The sequence below is a fragment of the Ceratotherium simum genome, chromosome 6 (genome assembly GCF_057802395.1).
Source record: "Ceratotherium simum simum isolate JZ-2026a chromosome 6, ASM5780239v1, whole genome shotgun sequence".
NCBI lineage: Eukaryota > Metazoa > Chordata > Mammalia > Perissodactyla > Rhinocerotidae > Ceratotherium > Ceratotherium simum.
Window position 1 is genome coordinate 30,987,485 of NC_141905.1, and position 15,845 is coordinate 31,003,329.

The window sequence follows — 15,845 nt, forward strand, 5'->3', positions numbered from 1 at the left end:
CTCCCAAGCGTTTTCCCTCCAGAAGCCGCACACAAAGCGGACCCACCCTGCGGACGAGAGCGCGCGGCCGCCTTTCCGCGCGCGCCCCGCCCGGGCGCGGCGTGAGGACCGGCGCGCTGATTGGCTGCGCGCGGCCCGGGCCCGCGGCCTGCTCCCGCCCCGGCGCGTATCCCGGCGCCGCGATTTGCCGAGCGGCCGTGCGCGCGGATCCCGCAGCCCCGCGCGCCCTACCTGCCGGCTCCTACGCGCCGCTGTTGCATGGGGCGCCGCCAGCGGCCGAGGGAGCCTGACTGCGCTGCGCAGGGCGCTAGGAGGCATTGTCGCCGTAAGTGGAGCAGAAAGCGGCCCGGACACGCTTCGTGCCCCGCAAAGTAAACGTAGTCTGAGGCTAAGCGCTGGAGGGGCTGGGGGAGAGAGGGAGAGAAGTGTCCCCGTTTCTGCAGCGTACCCTCCCCTCCCCCAGGTCACCCGGTGGAAGGAGAAGCGGTGCACCAGCTGCGGCTTCTGCGGTGCCAAGGGGCCCGGCGCCGCGCCGGCTCTTGCTTGCAGACTGCGGCTGGACCCCGGCTGGCTCGGGGGAGTGGGCACCGCGCTGCCAGGGAATAGGGAGCTCGGGGAATCTGTCCCGAGTGGGCCTCCATTCCCCGTGGGAGGCGCCCCTGCTGGGAGAGGCCGTTGTATATTTCGTCCCTGAAGCGACACTTTCGGGATTTGCTTCCGCTCTGGGGAGCTGCATACGCCTACTCCAGACCGTGCCTCTCGGCCTCCGGGTAGCGCGGGAGTCCCCGGCCCTCTGCGCTCACCTGCGTTCCCTCCTCTGCCTACTTTATTCTCCCCAGTCCCCGCCTGCCCCGAGAGCGGAGGGCCGGCGACGAGGAGCCATTGGCTGCGGACGCCGGGGGGTGGGGTAGACGGGTGAGGCGGCCTCCTTGTGCGAGGCGCGGGGACCCTGGCCTGGCCACCGCAATCAGTGCTGGGAAGCGCAGCCCAAGGATGCTCAGATGCCCATAGGGAAGCCCGCGCAGGACGCTGCGAACCCCGTGGCTCAAAAACAAGGCGCCAGGCCGTCCCGCTGACGCCCCAGCGGGCTTCTTTCCCTTGGGTGGAAAAGTAGGTCAACTTTGTTCTGGCTTCGAGTGGGCCTTCGGGGCAACTTGGGTCCAATCTAGCCGGCTGCCTCTCACCTCGCCATCAGCTCTCCCGCTTGGCGTGGTCCAGAGGACCCGCTGGAGCCTGCGATGGGGGGAGCTTGCACACATGGCTCAGGAGGCTCGAGTTGCTCTTGGGAGCGGCTGCCAGGCTCTAAAGTTCCCAAGTGACCACACAAGTAACTAAATATAGGAGCAGCTGGTGCGGACGGGGTGTCGCAGCAGCTCCTTTGCACAGATCTCAGGGCTGTAGGTAAGGTAGAGTTCTCACTGGTGAGGGCGGGCGCCGTGGCAGGGGGCTGCTGTCAGGTTTTAGGCAAAAATCACCCCTCCCCCAGCCTTGAATCCAGGTGAAACCAAGTTATAGATACAGGAGGGCAGTATTGCCAGCTCTCACAAAGCAGGACTTGTTTTTCTGGCCTTCAATTTATCATATCCTAACTTACTGTCTGTACTTGTTTACTCACCTGTTGGTAATGCCTTAGTGTGGGAAGTGCTTAATAGTTTGCAAAGACCTTCCTTAAAAGTTATATAATATTTATATCTCAAAACAACCCAGTGAGGAAAGTGGTATTTCCATTTTACAAACAGGACTGTTAACAACACTGAGAACTTTCCAAAACTCTGGTTGGGTTAGGCTGCTCTCCTCAAAAAGCTTTTCACAGTTCCCTGCAGAGAAACAGAGGCCAGACTTATAGGAGGGCTTCCAGCCCCCTCGCCCAGTGATCTGGGGACAGCCTGGCTGCCTGTTTCCTTCTTTCTCTCATCATTTTGGAACCTCTGCTTAGCCCCTGTTGCTGTTCTCTCCTCCCAGCCATGCCATGTGCCTTCATGGCAGAGGGTACACATACTCCTTGGGCCAGGCGTCGAGGCCCTATCAGCATCGGGCTCATTCTGCCTCTTGTCCCAGAGTCTGTCTTACCCGACGGGAAGCTCGTTCTGCCCCGTGCCTTGCCTCTGTACCATTTCTCCCTCAGTGCGGGCCTTATAGAAGATGCCCAGGAGATGTTTGTTGGATTTGAACATTTCCCGGGACTGTGTGCACACTGAGAAAGGGGAGTTGGGGATGTGTGGAGAGGGATATGTTGCTGGGACAGCAGCAGTGTGAGTATGAGTTTGGACCCTGTGCTGAAGGGTCTCCAGGATTTGGAGCACTTTCTTTGAAATTTTCTAAGGCCGCCTTCCAGTGCTTGGGAGCAGCTGGGGCCAGTAGAGCCATCGGATTGGGGTGCCCCAAGCCCAGACCAGACCCATGTGGGCTGGTGGTTCTTGTTTCTCCCCTTTGGGACACTCTGACTTTCTGCCACCACCACCCTTACCTGTGGGGTTGACCAGATGCCTCACGGAGCCCAGAACTTGGGCCTATGGGGTTGCCTTGGGGCCCTGTGGTTGGGTTCTGATTCCAGGAGGGCTGCCTTGCATGCTGATTGCTCCCACTGGCCAGTGTGATATTTTTTTTGTGGGGCTGCATGAGATTGGGCGGCAGAATGATGCTGACATGCTGATTTTGGTTGATTCAAATTGGGTGGCCCTGGCTAGGGGGCTTTGCCCTCAGTCGGAAGTGGGTCCATAGCTCCCCCCCCCCCCACTTCTCTCCAGGCTCCTGTTGCATGCTAAATAAATTCTTGCTATTTTTTTGTCAAGGAGGCCCAGTGTTGGGATGGGGCTGCAAGGAGCAGTCAGTGAAGTTGGACAACCTTGTAAGAGCCCTTTTGGGGACCCAGTCCAGACTCCCATCATCCCAAGTTTGTCCTTCCCTCAGTTCTGGGCGCCTTTTACTCCATCTTAGGCCTTCTACCACAGGTGGCTCTGCCACCCTCCCTTCTCACAGCCCTGCCTATGCTGGAGCGACAGGCCTTTGTCATCTGACCTGGGAGAGGGACTGTCAGCTGGACTTTATGAAGGAATTCTCCCTTGAGGGGAGGGGTAGTTTTAGGGGAAGGGAGGGTAGTTTTCTAACCAGTTAGTGGGGATGGTGATTTTAGGCAGCAGGAACATTTTGAGGGTCTAGGGCACAACTGTGCTGTGCCCAGAGCATCCTCAGGAATGTAAGGACACCCCCCCCCCAGTGAATTGCTCTGATGCTCAGACTTTACAGGTTGCTCCTATTGCTGCCTTGATGTCTGTCCTCTGACCCTTACCATAGGGTGTCTGAGCTTGCCACCAGGGGTGAGGTTTTTAATCTGGGACTAGTTTTCATCATGGGCTCTGTGGCCTAAGGCACCACCGCCCCCACCTGGTGGCAGCTAGTAGAATTGCAGGCATAGTGCCTGATTGAAAGTAATTAGCCTAGACCCCACCAGGGTTAGCACAGACCCTGGGCAGCTTGGCGATTTACCTTCCCTGTCCACTCTGCTGTGAGGCCAGGGTTGCCTGAGTGATGTTTAGAAAGCTCTTTCTCATCAGAATCGCAAGCCAAAGCTATTTCCTGTATTTCTTTCATCTTTCTTCATTCTTATGCCCTATACCTAATTGATGCTCAATACATGTTTGTGATTATTGATGATGAATATTAGAGATGGGGAAAGGTGAGAGCATGGTATGGTAGGAGGAATCCTGGGCTGCGAGTTAGGAGACCTAGGTTTTGGTTTCCACCTAGCTGATTTACCTCCCCTCTTGGGTCCTCAGTATTCCCATTCCTAAAGGGGTTAGAGTAAGTCACCAAGATTCCAGCAACATTGCTGTGACTCAGCTTAGGAGAATGGTCTTTTTTTTTTTTTTTGGCTGAGGAAGATTCGCCCTGAGCTAACATCCACTGTCAATCTTCTTGTTTTTGTATGTGAGCCTCTGCCACAGCAGGGCCACTGACAGACGAGTGGTGTAGGTCCGCACCCCACAATCGAACCCGGGCCACCAAAGCAGAGCATGCCGAATTTAGCCACTAGGCCACCAAGGCTGGCCCAGGGGAGTAGTCTTAAAAGTAGCACGATGAAGGTGTTGGGTCCAGTTTGCCATAGTTCTCACTACTCCCTACTGTCCTACCCTGGCCCACCTTATGCAGGTTGCCCACCTGGCACTGTTACGTATTTGAATTTATGACCCTTCTCATTTAGACAGTGTCTTAGATTTGTTGTAAGAGTGAGTTGACTTGTATTTAGATTTGAAACCCAAATGGTGGCTGTTGATCATCATCAGTACCACTGGGGGATACTAACTGAGCATCTGTTTTCAGTGTGTGGTGTAAAGTGCAGGGGCAAAGCACAACACAGATCTGCTCCCTGCCCTGAGCTGCCCTCAGGACGACTGGGGAGACAAGTATGCATGTTTAAAAAAGTTCATAAACAACCCAAATGGCTTGTGCTAAGGCATCGAGTGCTACTGAAACTCAGAGGGAGGAGAGAACACTGAGGGCTGGGGCAATGAGGGAAGACTTCCTGGAGGTAGACAGATGGATATTCTACTTATTCCTCAAAGATGAGTTCCACTGAGTTGTTTGTTCAAAGTCACGTGGCTATGAAACTGGGATTAGATGCTGGTGTCGTGTCTGCACATGTACTGCTTTATCCTTTCAACTAGGATTTATTGAGTACCTACATGTCCTGGGCCTTGGGCTAGAAAGGTATATATATCTTATTCAATCCTCATATGAACCCAGCGAGAGGGCTATTACTAGATGTCCTACTCAGATGAAGACACTGGGGCTTGGAGTAGTTAAGAATCTCTCCCACAGCTTCTCAGCTAATAAATAGCAGAGTTAGGCTTTAGGCCTGTCTTCGAAAAGCAGTCTTTCCCCCCTGCACCGTGGTCTCAAACTTCCCATGTCAGCCTCCTTGGGGAGATGCGCGCACACACACACACACGGAACTCACCACTAAACTCTCCCCTGAGCAGATGGTGGGCTTGGCCAGCCCGCTCGGCCTCGCCTGCCCAGTCTGTCCGGTTGAGCACATGTGGATTTTCTCCTGGTATCTGTTAGCAGCTCCGAGTGCCACCCTCACCCTCTTCTCTCTGCCCTTCACGTTATTCTGCGCTTGACCCTCCGAGGGCGTTCATTAGAGCTCCTTGAGCTGTCGGTGAAGCAGGGGTTGGGATCCGGGGCAGAGAAGGGCGCTGACCTTGGCCTCAAGTTTGTTCTCTCCGTGGGATGCTGCTGCCGGTGGTGTGGGTGACTTTTGTAAAGGAGTGAGCACTGGGCATGCAGCTGGGCTGGCTGGATTACTGCCACTTATTCCCTTTGACCTTGACCAGGTCATTTAGTCCCTCCGTATGCCTCAGTTTTCTTCTCTGTAATAAACAGGGAGTTGGCGAGTCCCTTATGTCTTTAACACCTAATAATTTTGATTGTGTTCCTCACCCTTCTTTAAGCCTCTTCTCCCCCAGTGATCCAACTTGCCATCTCTCGTTTCTCTACCCCACCCCCCGTTCCCTTGGGGTCTTGCAGATAAACTCAGCGTCAGGCTGACAGTCAGGTCTGCAGGCTAAAACTGTAACCTTCCCTCCATATTGAGACCACCCACCTGCCAGACTGAGCTCTGACCAGGCAGGGCTACCTTTCATTTGCCCTTGTGTCCCCACTTCCTGGCATGCATGAGGAGCCTGGCAGAGGTGGGTGGGCGAAGGGGAGCTGGAGGAGCTGTCCTAGGGGTTGTGGACCGGGCGCCAGCTCCAAGGCTGTGGGGTGGAGGGTCAAGTGTCTGTCTCCTGCAGTTGGCTGCGCCCTGCCTCCTCCCCACTGCTCCCCCTGTTAAGTGAGTCACAGGCCAGCACACACTTTGAGTCCTCACACCCGCCCAACCACTCGTTCGGGCCCTGGCCCAGGTCCAGGTCAGATGAGGTCACACGTGTCAATCCTCCTGGGAAACTGGTAGGGCTGGGCCCCCAGCCTCTGATGGGCACATCGGACACTCTGAAGGCCGAGCTGGATGTGGCCTGGGCTCTGGGCCCCTCGGGAGGAGGTGAGTGGCCTGGGGCCCTCCCTGCAGTCTTCCTTGCAGCCTGGGTCCCCTGGGAGGGTGGATTCAGGGGTGGGGCCCAGGCTGGTGGTCTGGTGCTTCACAGCCCTGTGTCTTCCCTAGGCCCAGGTCCCCTTTTGAGCAGCAGACCGGCCTGGTGGCTGGCAGCAGAACACCCTTGTCTGCATGCTGAAGAAGATGGGTGAGGCTGTGGCCAGAGTTGCGAGGAAGGTCAACGAGACGGTGGAGAGCGGCTCCGACACCCTGGGTGAGTGAGGGCGGGACTTTCCAACTGCAGGGCGCCCTGTACGTGGTTTGCGATATCAGTTTAGAAATGCGATAGAGAAGATGGAAGAGATAATATCAGTGTGCGCCCCTCGCCACGAGGAGAAGTGTTTCACGGATGTCTCGCGCAGCTGTGTTTAGCTTGTGTGCACCGGGTCCCAGTGTAAGGCATATTTCTTACCGTGGGTCGTAGTCAGAGATGTTTGAAAACTACAGAGTGAGGGGTTCCAGCCACCCGGAGCCTGTCTGCCTGCCCTGGGCTGCTGGTGACTCCGAGTGTGTATGTGCCCTTGGCCCAGGGGATGAGAGCTGGCACTGCCTAGCAGCCCCAGGTACCAGGCCCTGTGCAGGTGCCCCATGACTGTTGCCTTATTGAGTCCTCACAGCCTCCCTGTGATGGGTGATACCCACCAGGCATGATGGGTCTTCAGATGAGGAGGAGATGGAGGGTTGAACGCAAAGTGGGCTTCTCTCAGGTCACCCAGCCAGGAGGCCCCTTTCACTCCACAGTTTTACTTGAATTGTCTCGTATATATTTTTTGCTTTGAATTGGTCATAGCATTTTATTCTGTAGTTGCCCCGAGACTCAATGCATTTAAGCAAATCATCCCATTTAATTGAATTCAACAGCTGTTATTGACTATCTGCCGTGTGCAAGGGTTAGCAAGGGATACAGTGCGTGTGTGTGCATGCGTGCATGTGCGTCTCACACGCTGGAATGTAAGTGCCACCTTAGAGCCGCAGGCATTCTGTGGGAACCCAGAGGAGGGGAGCATAGTCCGCCTTGGGGATGATTGTGCAGGGGGTCAGGGTGGGATCTTAGGTGGGCTTTTGGCGCACGGAGAGGAATTTGCCAGGCAGATGGGGTTGTGTGTGTGTGTGTCTGTCTGTCTCATGAAGGAGCATTTCCATGGAGGTTACTGCCTGAGCAAAGACCCAGAGACTGGAAAGGGAGAGCCTTTCTATGAGCAGCCTTTGGTCAGATGTGTCTGAGGCTCCTGGGGCAGGGGGTCGTGGCCCAGAAAGTGGAGGGACACTCAGCCTTCAAGATGAGCTTGGCCACCACCTCTTCCAGGAAGCCCTCAGCCCTACTCCATCTACCCCTTGTCCCCTTCCTTCTCTGTACCACCCGTTGAGTGTCCCTAGAGGGCAGGGATCCATCTTTTGTCTCTTGTCCCCCACTTCCTAGGAGCCAGGGCACTGTCAGGCACTTTGTAAGCACAGGGAGGTGTTTGCTGGACTGAGCTAAAGTGAGAGAAGCATCTCCTCCATCAGCAAACATACTTGAAGATTGGCATTGGTTTTGGAGGGAAGTTTCTGGTGAGCTGACGGCTGTGGGCCCTCAGAAAAGGAATTCTGGAAACCTGCCTGGTCTCTAATACGGTTGTACTCACCCCAGTGTTCAAGGCTCTCCACCAGTAACATGGCCGGGATTAGAATCCCTGCTCTGCCACCTACTAGGTTGCTACCTTAGCAGGTTGCTTAACCTCTCTGAGCCTTGGTTTCTTCATCTATAAAATGTAGATGGTAATTGTGCCTACCTCATCAAGGTGATTAGGAGTAATTGTGATGTCTGTCAGGTGCTTGGCATGTAGGTCGCTCAATAAATGGCAGCTACTATTTTTAATTTATTCTCATCTCCAAGGGCCGGAGGTGCCTGAGTCCCTCCCATCCTGTGTCACAAACACACCTCCTCTAGGTGTCAGCAGGCACCTGGCTGAGTGTCTTTACATGCTGCCTTCAAATGGGGAGTTCAGTGCAAATCGACAGTTCTCTGCGGTGAATAACCTCCCCCTACCTTAAAATGTCACAGGGGAGAGGGACACGTGCGCTCAGTCTCCTCCAGATGTGTGAAGGGGGCAGGGGTGGAGGGGCAGCAGAGGAGGGAGAGCAGAGTTGTGACCTCCTGGGAGGGTGCTGTTGGAGAGAGGATTTCCAAGGCAGCAGGGAGGGGGCGGTATCCCAGGCAGTGGGGGGCGGCACGGAGTCGGAGGAGAAGCTGCTACAGAGTTGCCCGTGGCCTGGGGGAGGTGATGAGGGATGGTGCCCGGTAGGTGGACAGCCTGGAAGGCCCTGTTGAGTCTAGACTTCAAGGTCTGTGGACCAGAGAGTGCAAACTCCATTACCTCCGCAGGCCAGGTGGAGATCGTGTGAACTGAAGATGGACGCCTTGCCTGGGGTGAAGTGTGCAGGGCGTCCGGGGTGGGGTGCTGCAGCCAGCTCCTCTGCACTGCCCGGGGCCATGCCCACCGAAAGACCCAAGCAGGCCTCTGGCCACTCTGTCTGGCCGCCACAGAGCCTGGGATTGGACAGAGCCTTGACTGTCTGGCCCTCTCCCCACCCTGCTGTCCTGGGGCGGGGGTGGATGGTTGCTGGTCGCCAGGGCCATGAGCACGGCAAAGCTCTAGTCAACTTGGGAGAGGAGTTGGACCCTTTAGCCTTGGTGGTCTTGGCCAAAACTCGAGACTTTCACATAGAGGCGACTGGGTCTTTAAAGTTAGGGCTGAATGGTAGGGGCCTTTTCACCTCTTCAGTGCCCAGAGAAGAAGCAAAATGTCAGATGAGGCCAGTGTAGGTTCCTGAAACCCTGCCCCCTTGGCCAGTGGAGCTCATCAGGCTCATGCAATCTGAGGGGTCTGGGGTCTGGGGTCTGAGCAGTCAGCACATATTGAGTACCTGCTGTGTGCAAGGTGCTGAGGGCAATAGAGTTCTGGACCTGAGACCAGCCCACCACTGTGAGACAGAGGGCAGTGACACCCGGGTTCCATGCTGAGCCATGTTGGATGGACCACAGGTGGTCACATTTTGGAGGTGGGAGATGTTGCTGGGTGTTGAAGTAGTCCAGGAAGGCTTTCTGGAGGAGGTGGGAGTTGAAGTGGGTCTTGAAAGATAGGTGAGGTAACCCAGTACGGTTCTCGTGTAGAATAGCAAATAGCCTGAAGCAGCCTAAAAAACCAGCATCAGAAAATTGCTTAAATAAATTTTTTGTTATAGCTATACGATGCAATTTATGTAGCTGTTAACAATGGTGCATAAAATTTCATTATATGCTTGAATGAAGACTCTCATGTATAAAGTGAACTGGAAAAAAACAAGGATTCCAAACTGTGTAGACAGTAAGATGCTAATTATGTTAAACGTGTATATACATAGAAAAAAATTGGAAGGAACTAAAATAAGACACAAATGCATGTTAGAAAATACTATTTTGCATTTTCTGAAAGTTCTATAATGAATATACTACTCTTGTAAGTAGAGAAGACTAGATTTTAGGGAAAGGACCACCTGCTGCTATAGAAGGTAGAAGTAAACCCTGCTTCCTGACGACAGACGAGAGTGACGGGGGAGCTCCTTCTTGAGCTCCTGCCGCTGGGTGTGGAACGAGCTCCCCTGGCTTGCCCCCTTCTGCTGGGTTCCCTGCCCTGCCTCCCTGTGCACAGGCCTGGGGGTGCAGGTGGGGTGGCTGCTTCACAGCGGCAGGTGTCTCGCTGCAGAGTGGGAGGTCCCTGTAGAGCCTGGGCTGGCAAAGCTCCGTTCCAGGCTGGCGCTCACCTCACCCAGGTGGGTGACCCTGGCAGCATCACTCGCGTGCCCCCAGGCACTTGTGGGTGCTCTCGGGAGCCAGGCTTGTGCCTCCTGCCACCTGACCTTTGGTTCCCAGCCCTTGTTGCCCACTCCAGGCCTCTTCATCCCCCAAGAAGTGGGCTCCTTTCCACCTGGCCCCTGGTCTACCGCTCAGCTTGAGTTGAAGCCACTTTCCTCCAGCCCCTCACCCCCACTCAGCATCATCTTCTAGACTTTTCGAATGAGCTTGCAAAGAGTCAGGAACTCTACACTGTACTGAGCCTCCCCTCCCCTGAACCAGGCTCTCCTCCCCATCCACCACCGTCTCCCCACGTTAGTTCTTTCTCTTTGTAAAGGCCTCGTGTCTCCTGGTCCTCGTACCCCCGAGGGGCCTCTGTCTGACCTCACCCTTCCCCCCCTGGCCTCGGATGACAGCATGTCCGGCCAGTGGACCATCAGGCCAGACTGCCTGCACCCCACTCCTCTCCAGGGACAAGGCTCCTGGGTCTTTGGGGATGACTTAAAAACTGATCATTATGGCAGAGGAGCAGGATTTGGAAAGGCCTGGGAGAGTGTGGGACGGGAGGGCGTGGCTGGCCGGGACAGGGGCATTGAGGCCAAGAGGGGAAGAAGGAAGGACAGCGTGAGCTGGGAAGGAAAGGAACCAGCGTTTGTCTGGGGCCTGCTGTGAATCAGGCTGCCATGCTGGGCGCGGAGGTTTGATATCTCTTTTCATCCTTTCTATGGTCTTTTGTACTTCCGGACTGAGGATTCCTGTCTGTGTTCTTTTCATGAAAATTCTGAGCCTTTAGCTCATGGCGTGTTGCTATCCCGCATCCTACAGTCTCTTTTCTTGGAATTCCTCTTGCATTTTCAATTCTGGGCCTCCGTTGCTTTAGTGTATTTTCTTTTTCTTCATCTCTCTGCTATAGTCTGAGAAATTTCCTCAGATCTGCCTTCAATTTCACTATTTGCTGCTTCATTTGTATTTGATCTGCTGTTGAATCCATCCATTGAGTTTTCATTTTTAAGGCTATATTTTTTATTTTCAAGAGTTCTATTTGGTTCTTTTGAAAATCTAATTTAATATACTCTGGGTTCTCTTCAGATCCAATAAATGTTTTACCTTTTGCTAAAAAAAAAAGATTCAAGGGAATAATGTCTTGTTCCTTTATGTTTTTAACTCTATTTCATTAATCATTTGACTATACTTGTTTTTTAATTTTTACTACTGCTTCTGTAAGAGGAAGTTCCTAGGGGTCTAAGTCTGCTGTTCCTGTTGACTCTTGCTCACAGTGGATCGTTCTGGGTGGATTTTACGTAATTTCAGACCCTACACTCTTGCCTGGTGGAGCTTTATCTGTAATCCTGGGTGGAGGGGGTGCGTCCTCCAGAGGGGTTGCGCGTTTGTTTCAGGCAGATGCCTGAGTGTGACCAGCCTAGAAACACGTGTTTGTTAATTTCTCAGCCCTAGGGATTTCTGGACCTTAAGGGAAGTGAATATTCAAACTTCAAACCCAAGTGCGGGCAGGCCTGTGATTTCAGAATCTTAGGGGAGATTTTTTTTTTCTTTTTTAGGTCAGTGCCCAGGCAAAGATAAAACAGCTTTCTAATGATCAAAAAGTGAATTTTATCCCTAGTTCACTCTTTCACTGAAGGTAGTCCTGCAGAATCCCAACTTTCTGCGGGTGTCTCGGTTTCAGCTTCCCTCCTCAATCCAGCAGGCTCAAAGCTGCGTTTCTGATCCCTTCTGGGCCTTTAAACCTGAGTCCCTGGTTACACAGCCTGTCCGTCACACCAGCCCTGGCCAGCAATGCATCAGTACCTGCCCATCACTGTCTTTGAAATTCCTCTCTGTTTCTGACTGCTGGGGCTTGCTCTTGTTAAGCACCAGGCATGTGGTCAACATTTTACTGGTTTTGACTCACGTAACCCTCACAACAACTTTATGACAGAGGTGATATTAATATCCCCATTTTACAGATGAAGAAACTAAGGCACGGAACTTTTTTATCCGGTGTTTCTAAGTGTTTGGTAGCACGAGGGTGTTCAGCTGTCTCCTCTGCCGTGTTGCTTTTGGAGTAGGAGTTTCCCCGTTTTATAAATACTGGAGCCGAGGCTGAGGGTGAGTGACCTGCTGGTGACACAGCTGTCCGGAGGTGGAGCGAGGTTCGTCACAGCTCTGTGTAGAGTAGCCCTGCCTCTCCCCATGTGCCCCGCTGCCCGCATTGAGGGCTGGAGGGAGATGTAGGGAGAACTCAGATCTCCCTCCGTCCCCTTTGGGTTTGCCTCTCCTCTCACACCATTTTGGAACCACAGCCGGCCCGCCCTGATCCTTGAAAAGGAGGCAAACAATCAGCGGCCAATATCTGCCTGGTCATTTAAGACGTCTCAGATAGTAAGAGAAGGTGGGGACAGCCCCATGGGCTGCTTCTGTTTGCATACATGGACCTCCCTATAGAGCTTAAAAGTGGAATCTCCAAGGGTGGGAGTGTGATCTGCATTAATATGATTCTTCCCTGCCTTTAATTTTGAGAACCATGGGCCTACAGTTTACAATCTGGAACTTCCTTCTCCTGGTGGGTTCTGGGGGGCTGGTCAGGGAGAGGCGTTGTCTGGGCAGGCCTCTGGATTCTGTGTGTGTATGTGAGAGAGCGAGCGAGAGAGGATGAATGTGAACGTGGATATGATCCATCCCCGGGGAGCTGAGCAACTGGGCTGGGACCTGTGAGATAATCAAGTGGGGAGACCAAGGCTGGTGAGAGAAGGATGTGTCTCCCCCTTTCCTCCTTCCCCTCCCTCCCAGGCTCACCCCCACTTTGGCCAAGTGCTTTTCTCCTTCTGTACTCACCAGCAGATGGCGCCCTGTCACCAGCCGGCCAGGTGACAGGCAGCTGAGACTGAGACTTGACCTGGCTGTTGCTGGGTGTGAGCGCTCAGGTCCTGACGCGGGCTTCCACTCTCGGCCCAGCTCTACCCTGTGTTTAGTTCCTAGCTGCCTCCCACAGGGATCTGATTTTGCAGGCCCTTCCTTGAGCATGGGTACTTAGGAAGCGCAGTATTCAGGAAGCACTTAATATATGCTCACCAAATCAGAATAATCTCTTCCCTTGGGTCAGACACCGCCCCTGGCTCCTTTTTCAACAAACACACGTTGAGCACCTGCTGTGTGTAGCCCACCTGGAGAACTCCGTGCCCCAGGAGTGCCCAGTCTGCAGGGGAAGGCAGACACACACACGCACATACTCTTATACTCCCGCACATACCCCCTGAGGGAGGGGAGCAGCCTGGGGCTGTGGTGGAAGCAGTTTTCCTGGCCTGATGTGGTAGTGGTCTCGGCCCCAGGAGGGGCTTGTCAGCCTGCACTTCCTGGCCCAGAGCCCCAGGGGCTGGTGCGGGTGCGGACGAGGGGTGTGTGTTCTGCTGTGACGCTCCTGGTCGGGGAGTCCTGAGTGTCAGCAGGCACAGGTCAGCTCAGAAGGCGTGGAGGAGGGACGGCCTCTCACAGGGCAGCCCTCTGCCCGGCCGGGGCCGCCTGTCTGTTCGCCATGAGGGCTGGCAGCCTCAGCTCTGCCGTCCTCGGCTCCCTGCCTCTCAACTGGCGAAGCAGGCCGAGAGTTTGCCAGCCGGGGAGGGGGACAGTGGTACCCACAGCCAGCCCCCTGCTGCTCTCCCAGCTCCGCTTCCTACTCAGCGTAATGTGAGGGGGGTGACCAGAAGACTCTGCCCAAAACCCCATCTCTCTTCATGGTCTCTCTGGGGGGTCCTGGGAGGCTAAGAACCAACCCTGTTTTCTCCTCTACGCCCCTTAGCAGAGAGCTTTTCTCTCTCGAGGGCTCAGTAATTATTGAAATGAAGCCTTCGTGTGCCTAGGCTGGTGTTTCTCAGTCTTGGCACTCTTGACTTAGGGGCTGGACATTCTTTCCTGGGGGCTCTCCCCATGCATCATAGGATGTTGAGCAGCATCCCTGGCCTCTACCTACCACGTGCTGCTAATACCCCCTGCCATTCTCCTCCCAGCTGTGACAACTACATTTGTCTCCAGGCACTGCCAGGTGTCCCCTGGGGCAAAACTGCCCCCACCGAGAACCACTGCTCTAGGAGGCCACTCCTGTAAGTTGTTGAGCCTGTTGTCCAGTGCGGTCAGCTCTGCCAGGGCAGGACTGAAGCTGAGTAGAGTTTGGTTGGTGAGCTGAGATGAAGATGGAAGCTCTGTTTGTGGGAAGGGCTCTGATCCAGAAATCAGGAAGCTGGGGTTCTGGACCTCACCCTAACCCCAACTGCGGGGCCAGTTTCCTGTCTGTGAAATGCGGGGCTCCGGCCCTGACCTTTTGTAATTCTCTCTGTGCAAAACCATCATTGGCTTCCCTTTGCACAGAGAATGAAACCCAGGCTTGTACCACAAAGCTGGGGATGACTGACATCCGCCTTCTCCCACTGCACTTTGAGCCGCTTGGGGCTTCCCCTGTTATGTCCAGCAAGATTGGATGCTTTTTAGTTTCTTCAACTGCTGAGCCCTTTCCAACCTCAGGGCCTTTGCACATGCTATTCCCTGTTCTTCATTTGGCTGGGCCCTTCTCATATGTTAAGGTTCAGCCTAAATGTTTCTTCTTTGCAGAGGCTTCCTGACCTATTCTAAGTCACCTTCACCCAATCATTTTCCTGAAAAAAAAAAAAGCTGTGAAAATTTATACACACGTAGGAAAGTCCGTAAAACCATATACACTTAGTTCAGTAGATTTTTATAAAACAAATACTCGTGTAACTACCATCCAGTCTAGACATGGAACATTACCAGAATCTCCAGAAGCTTCCCCACCCCCAGAGGTGGCCACTGTCCTAACTGTTGTCATGAACCTTTCTTTCCCTTTCTTGAGTTGGATCTTGCTTTTCTTGAGTTTTCTGGCCCTTGGATTCTGGAGAGAGCAGGCTATGGGGGATCAGGAGGTCTTTTGTAGGCAGGATGTGTCTGCACAGAGAAAGGGGTGGAGGTGAGGCCCTGGGGGGGGCAGTGTGTGAAAATATTATTTGGAGGCAAATAACCAGTTTGACAAGGAAAATCAATAGAGCTTCCAGAGAGCCGAGGGCTTCCCTGGCACCGAGTTGGCACAGCGCGGCGGCCTGTGGTGCAGAAATGCAGGGCCTGGGCCTGGGGCGCCTTCTCATTTCCCAGGTGAGTGATTGGTGTCAGCCCTGTCCGGGGCACCTGTGGAGTTCTGGCTGCTTGTGGACTGCCCCAGAGAAGCGGACACGGACGATGTGTCCAGGCGGGTGGCACTGAGCTCGCTGTTCAGGCAGGCCAGGAGAGGGCTGGGTGGGGGTTTCTGCAAACCTTTCTCACCATGCCCTCGTCTGGCATTGCCTCTTTGTGCCGCAGGTTGGCATGGGCTCAGTGGGGGCCTGTCTGGACCCCAAGCCTCAGGTACAGAAGGGGCCGTGGAGGGAAAGAGAGAAGCTCAGTATTGGAAGGCAGCTTTTGGGATGGAGAGAGAGAGAGAAAAATTGTTCTATGGCTCCAGCCTGGGCCTGTGCACTCTGAGGAATACGATTAAAACTGTATATGTTTCAGTTTAAAAACAATAGCCATTACACGTGTATTGTGCACAAAGCGCGAGGCCCAAAGGGTGAACAGTGAGAAGCTGGGCTTCCTCCCTCTGTCCCCTGGTCCCTTCCTCCCTGGCAGTGTCTTGTGGAACTAGAGTGGTTCTGAGGCCCTTTGGGGTTACACTGGCTAACTCTAGAATTGCTGGGGATGAGGATGGTTAGCTGGCGTCCTGAGGCTTTTTCCGTTTATAGCAGTAGTGGAAGAGGACCCCAAAGCCCTATGGTTGTGGCCCAGTTCTCTCTGTTGGGGGGTGTCCTTGAGTCCCCTTCTAGAGCTTTAGAAGCTCCAATGGCCATGAGCCCCTCCTGCCCTCATTCCAGCCCCACCGTGGACAGAATTCTGGAGGGAGGG

General features: G+C 54.1%; 1 protein-coding gene across 2 annotated transcripts in view; it reads left to right on the forward strand.

Annotated features, from left to right (window-relative positions):
• Positions 1-240: 240 nt before the first annotated feature.
• LRRC20 (leucine rich repeat containing 20) overlaps positions 241-15,845 on the forward strand; it is an 81,060-nt gene continuing 65,455 nt past the window's right edge. For both annotated transcript variants that reach the window (XM_087432075.1, XM_004427025.3), the window contains exons 1-2: positions 241-325; positions 6,164-6,308. In XM_087432075.1, coding sequence (XP_087288201.1) covers positions 6,227-6,308 — 82 coding nt within the window. In that variant the 5' untranslated portion in view covers positions 241-325; positions 6,164-6,226. The remainder of the gene's footprint in view (positions 326-6,163; positions 6,309-15,845) is intronic.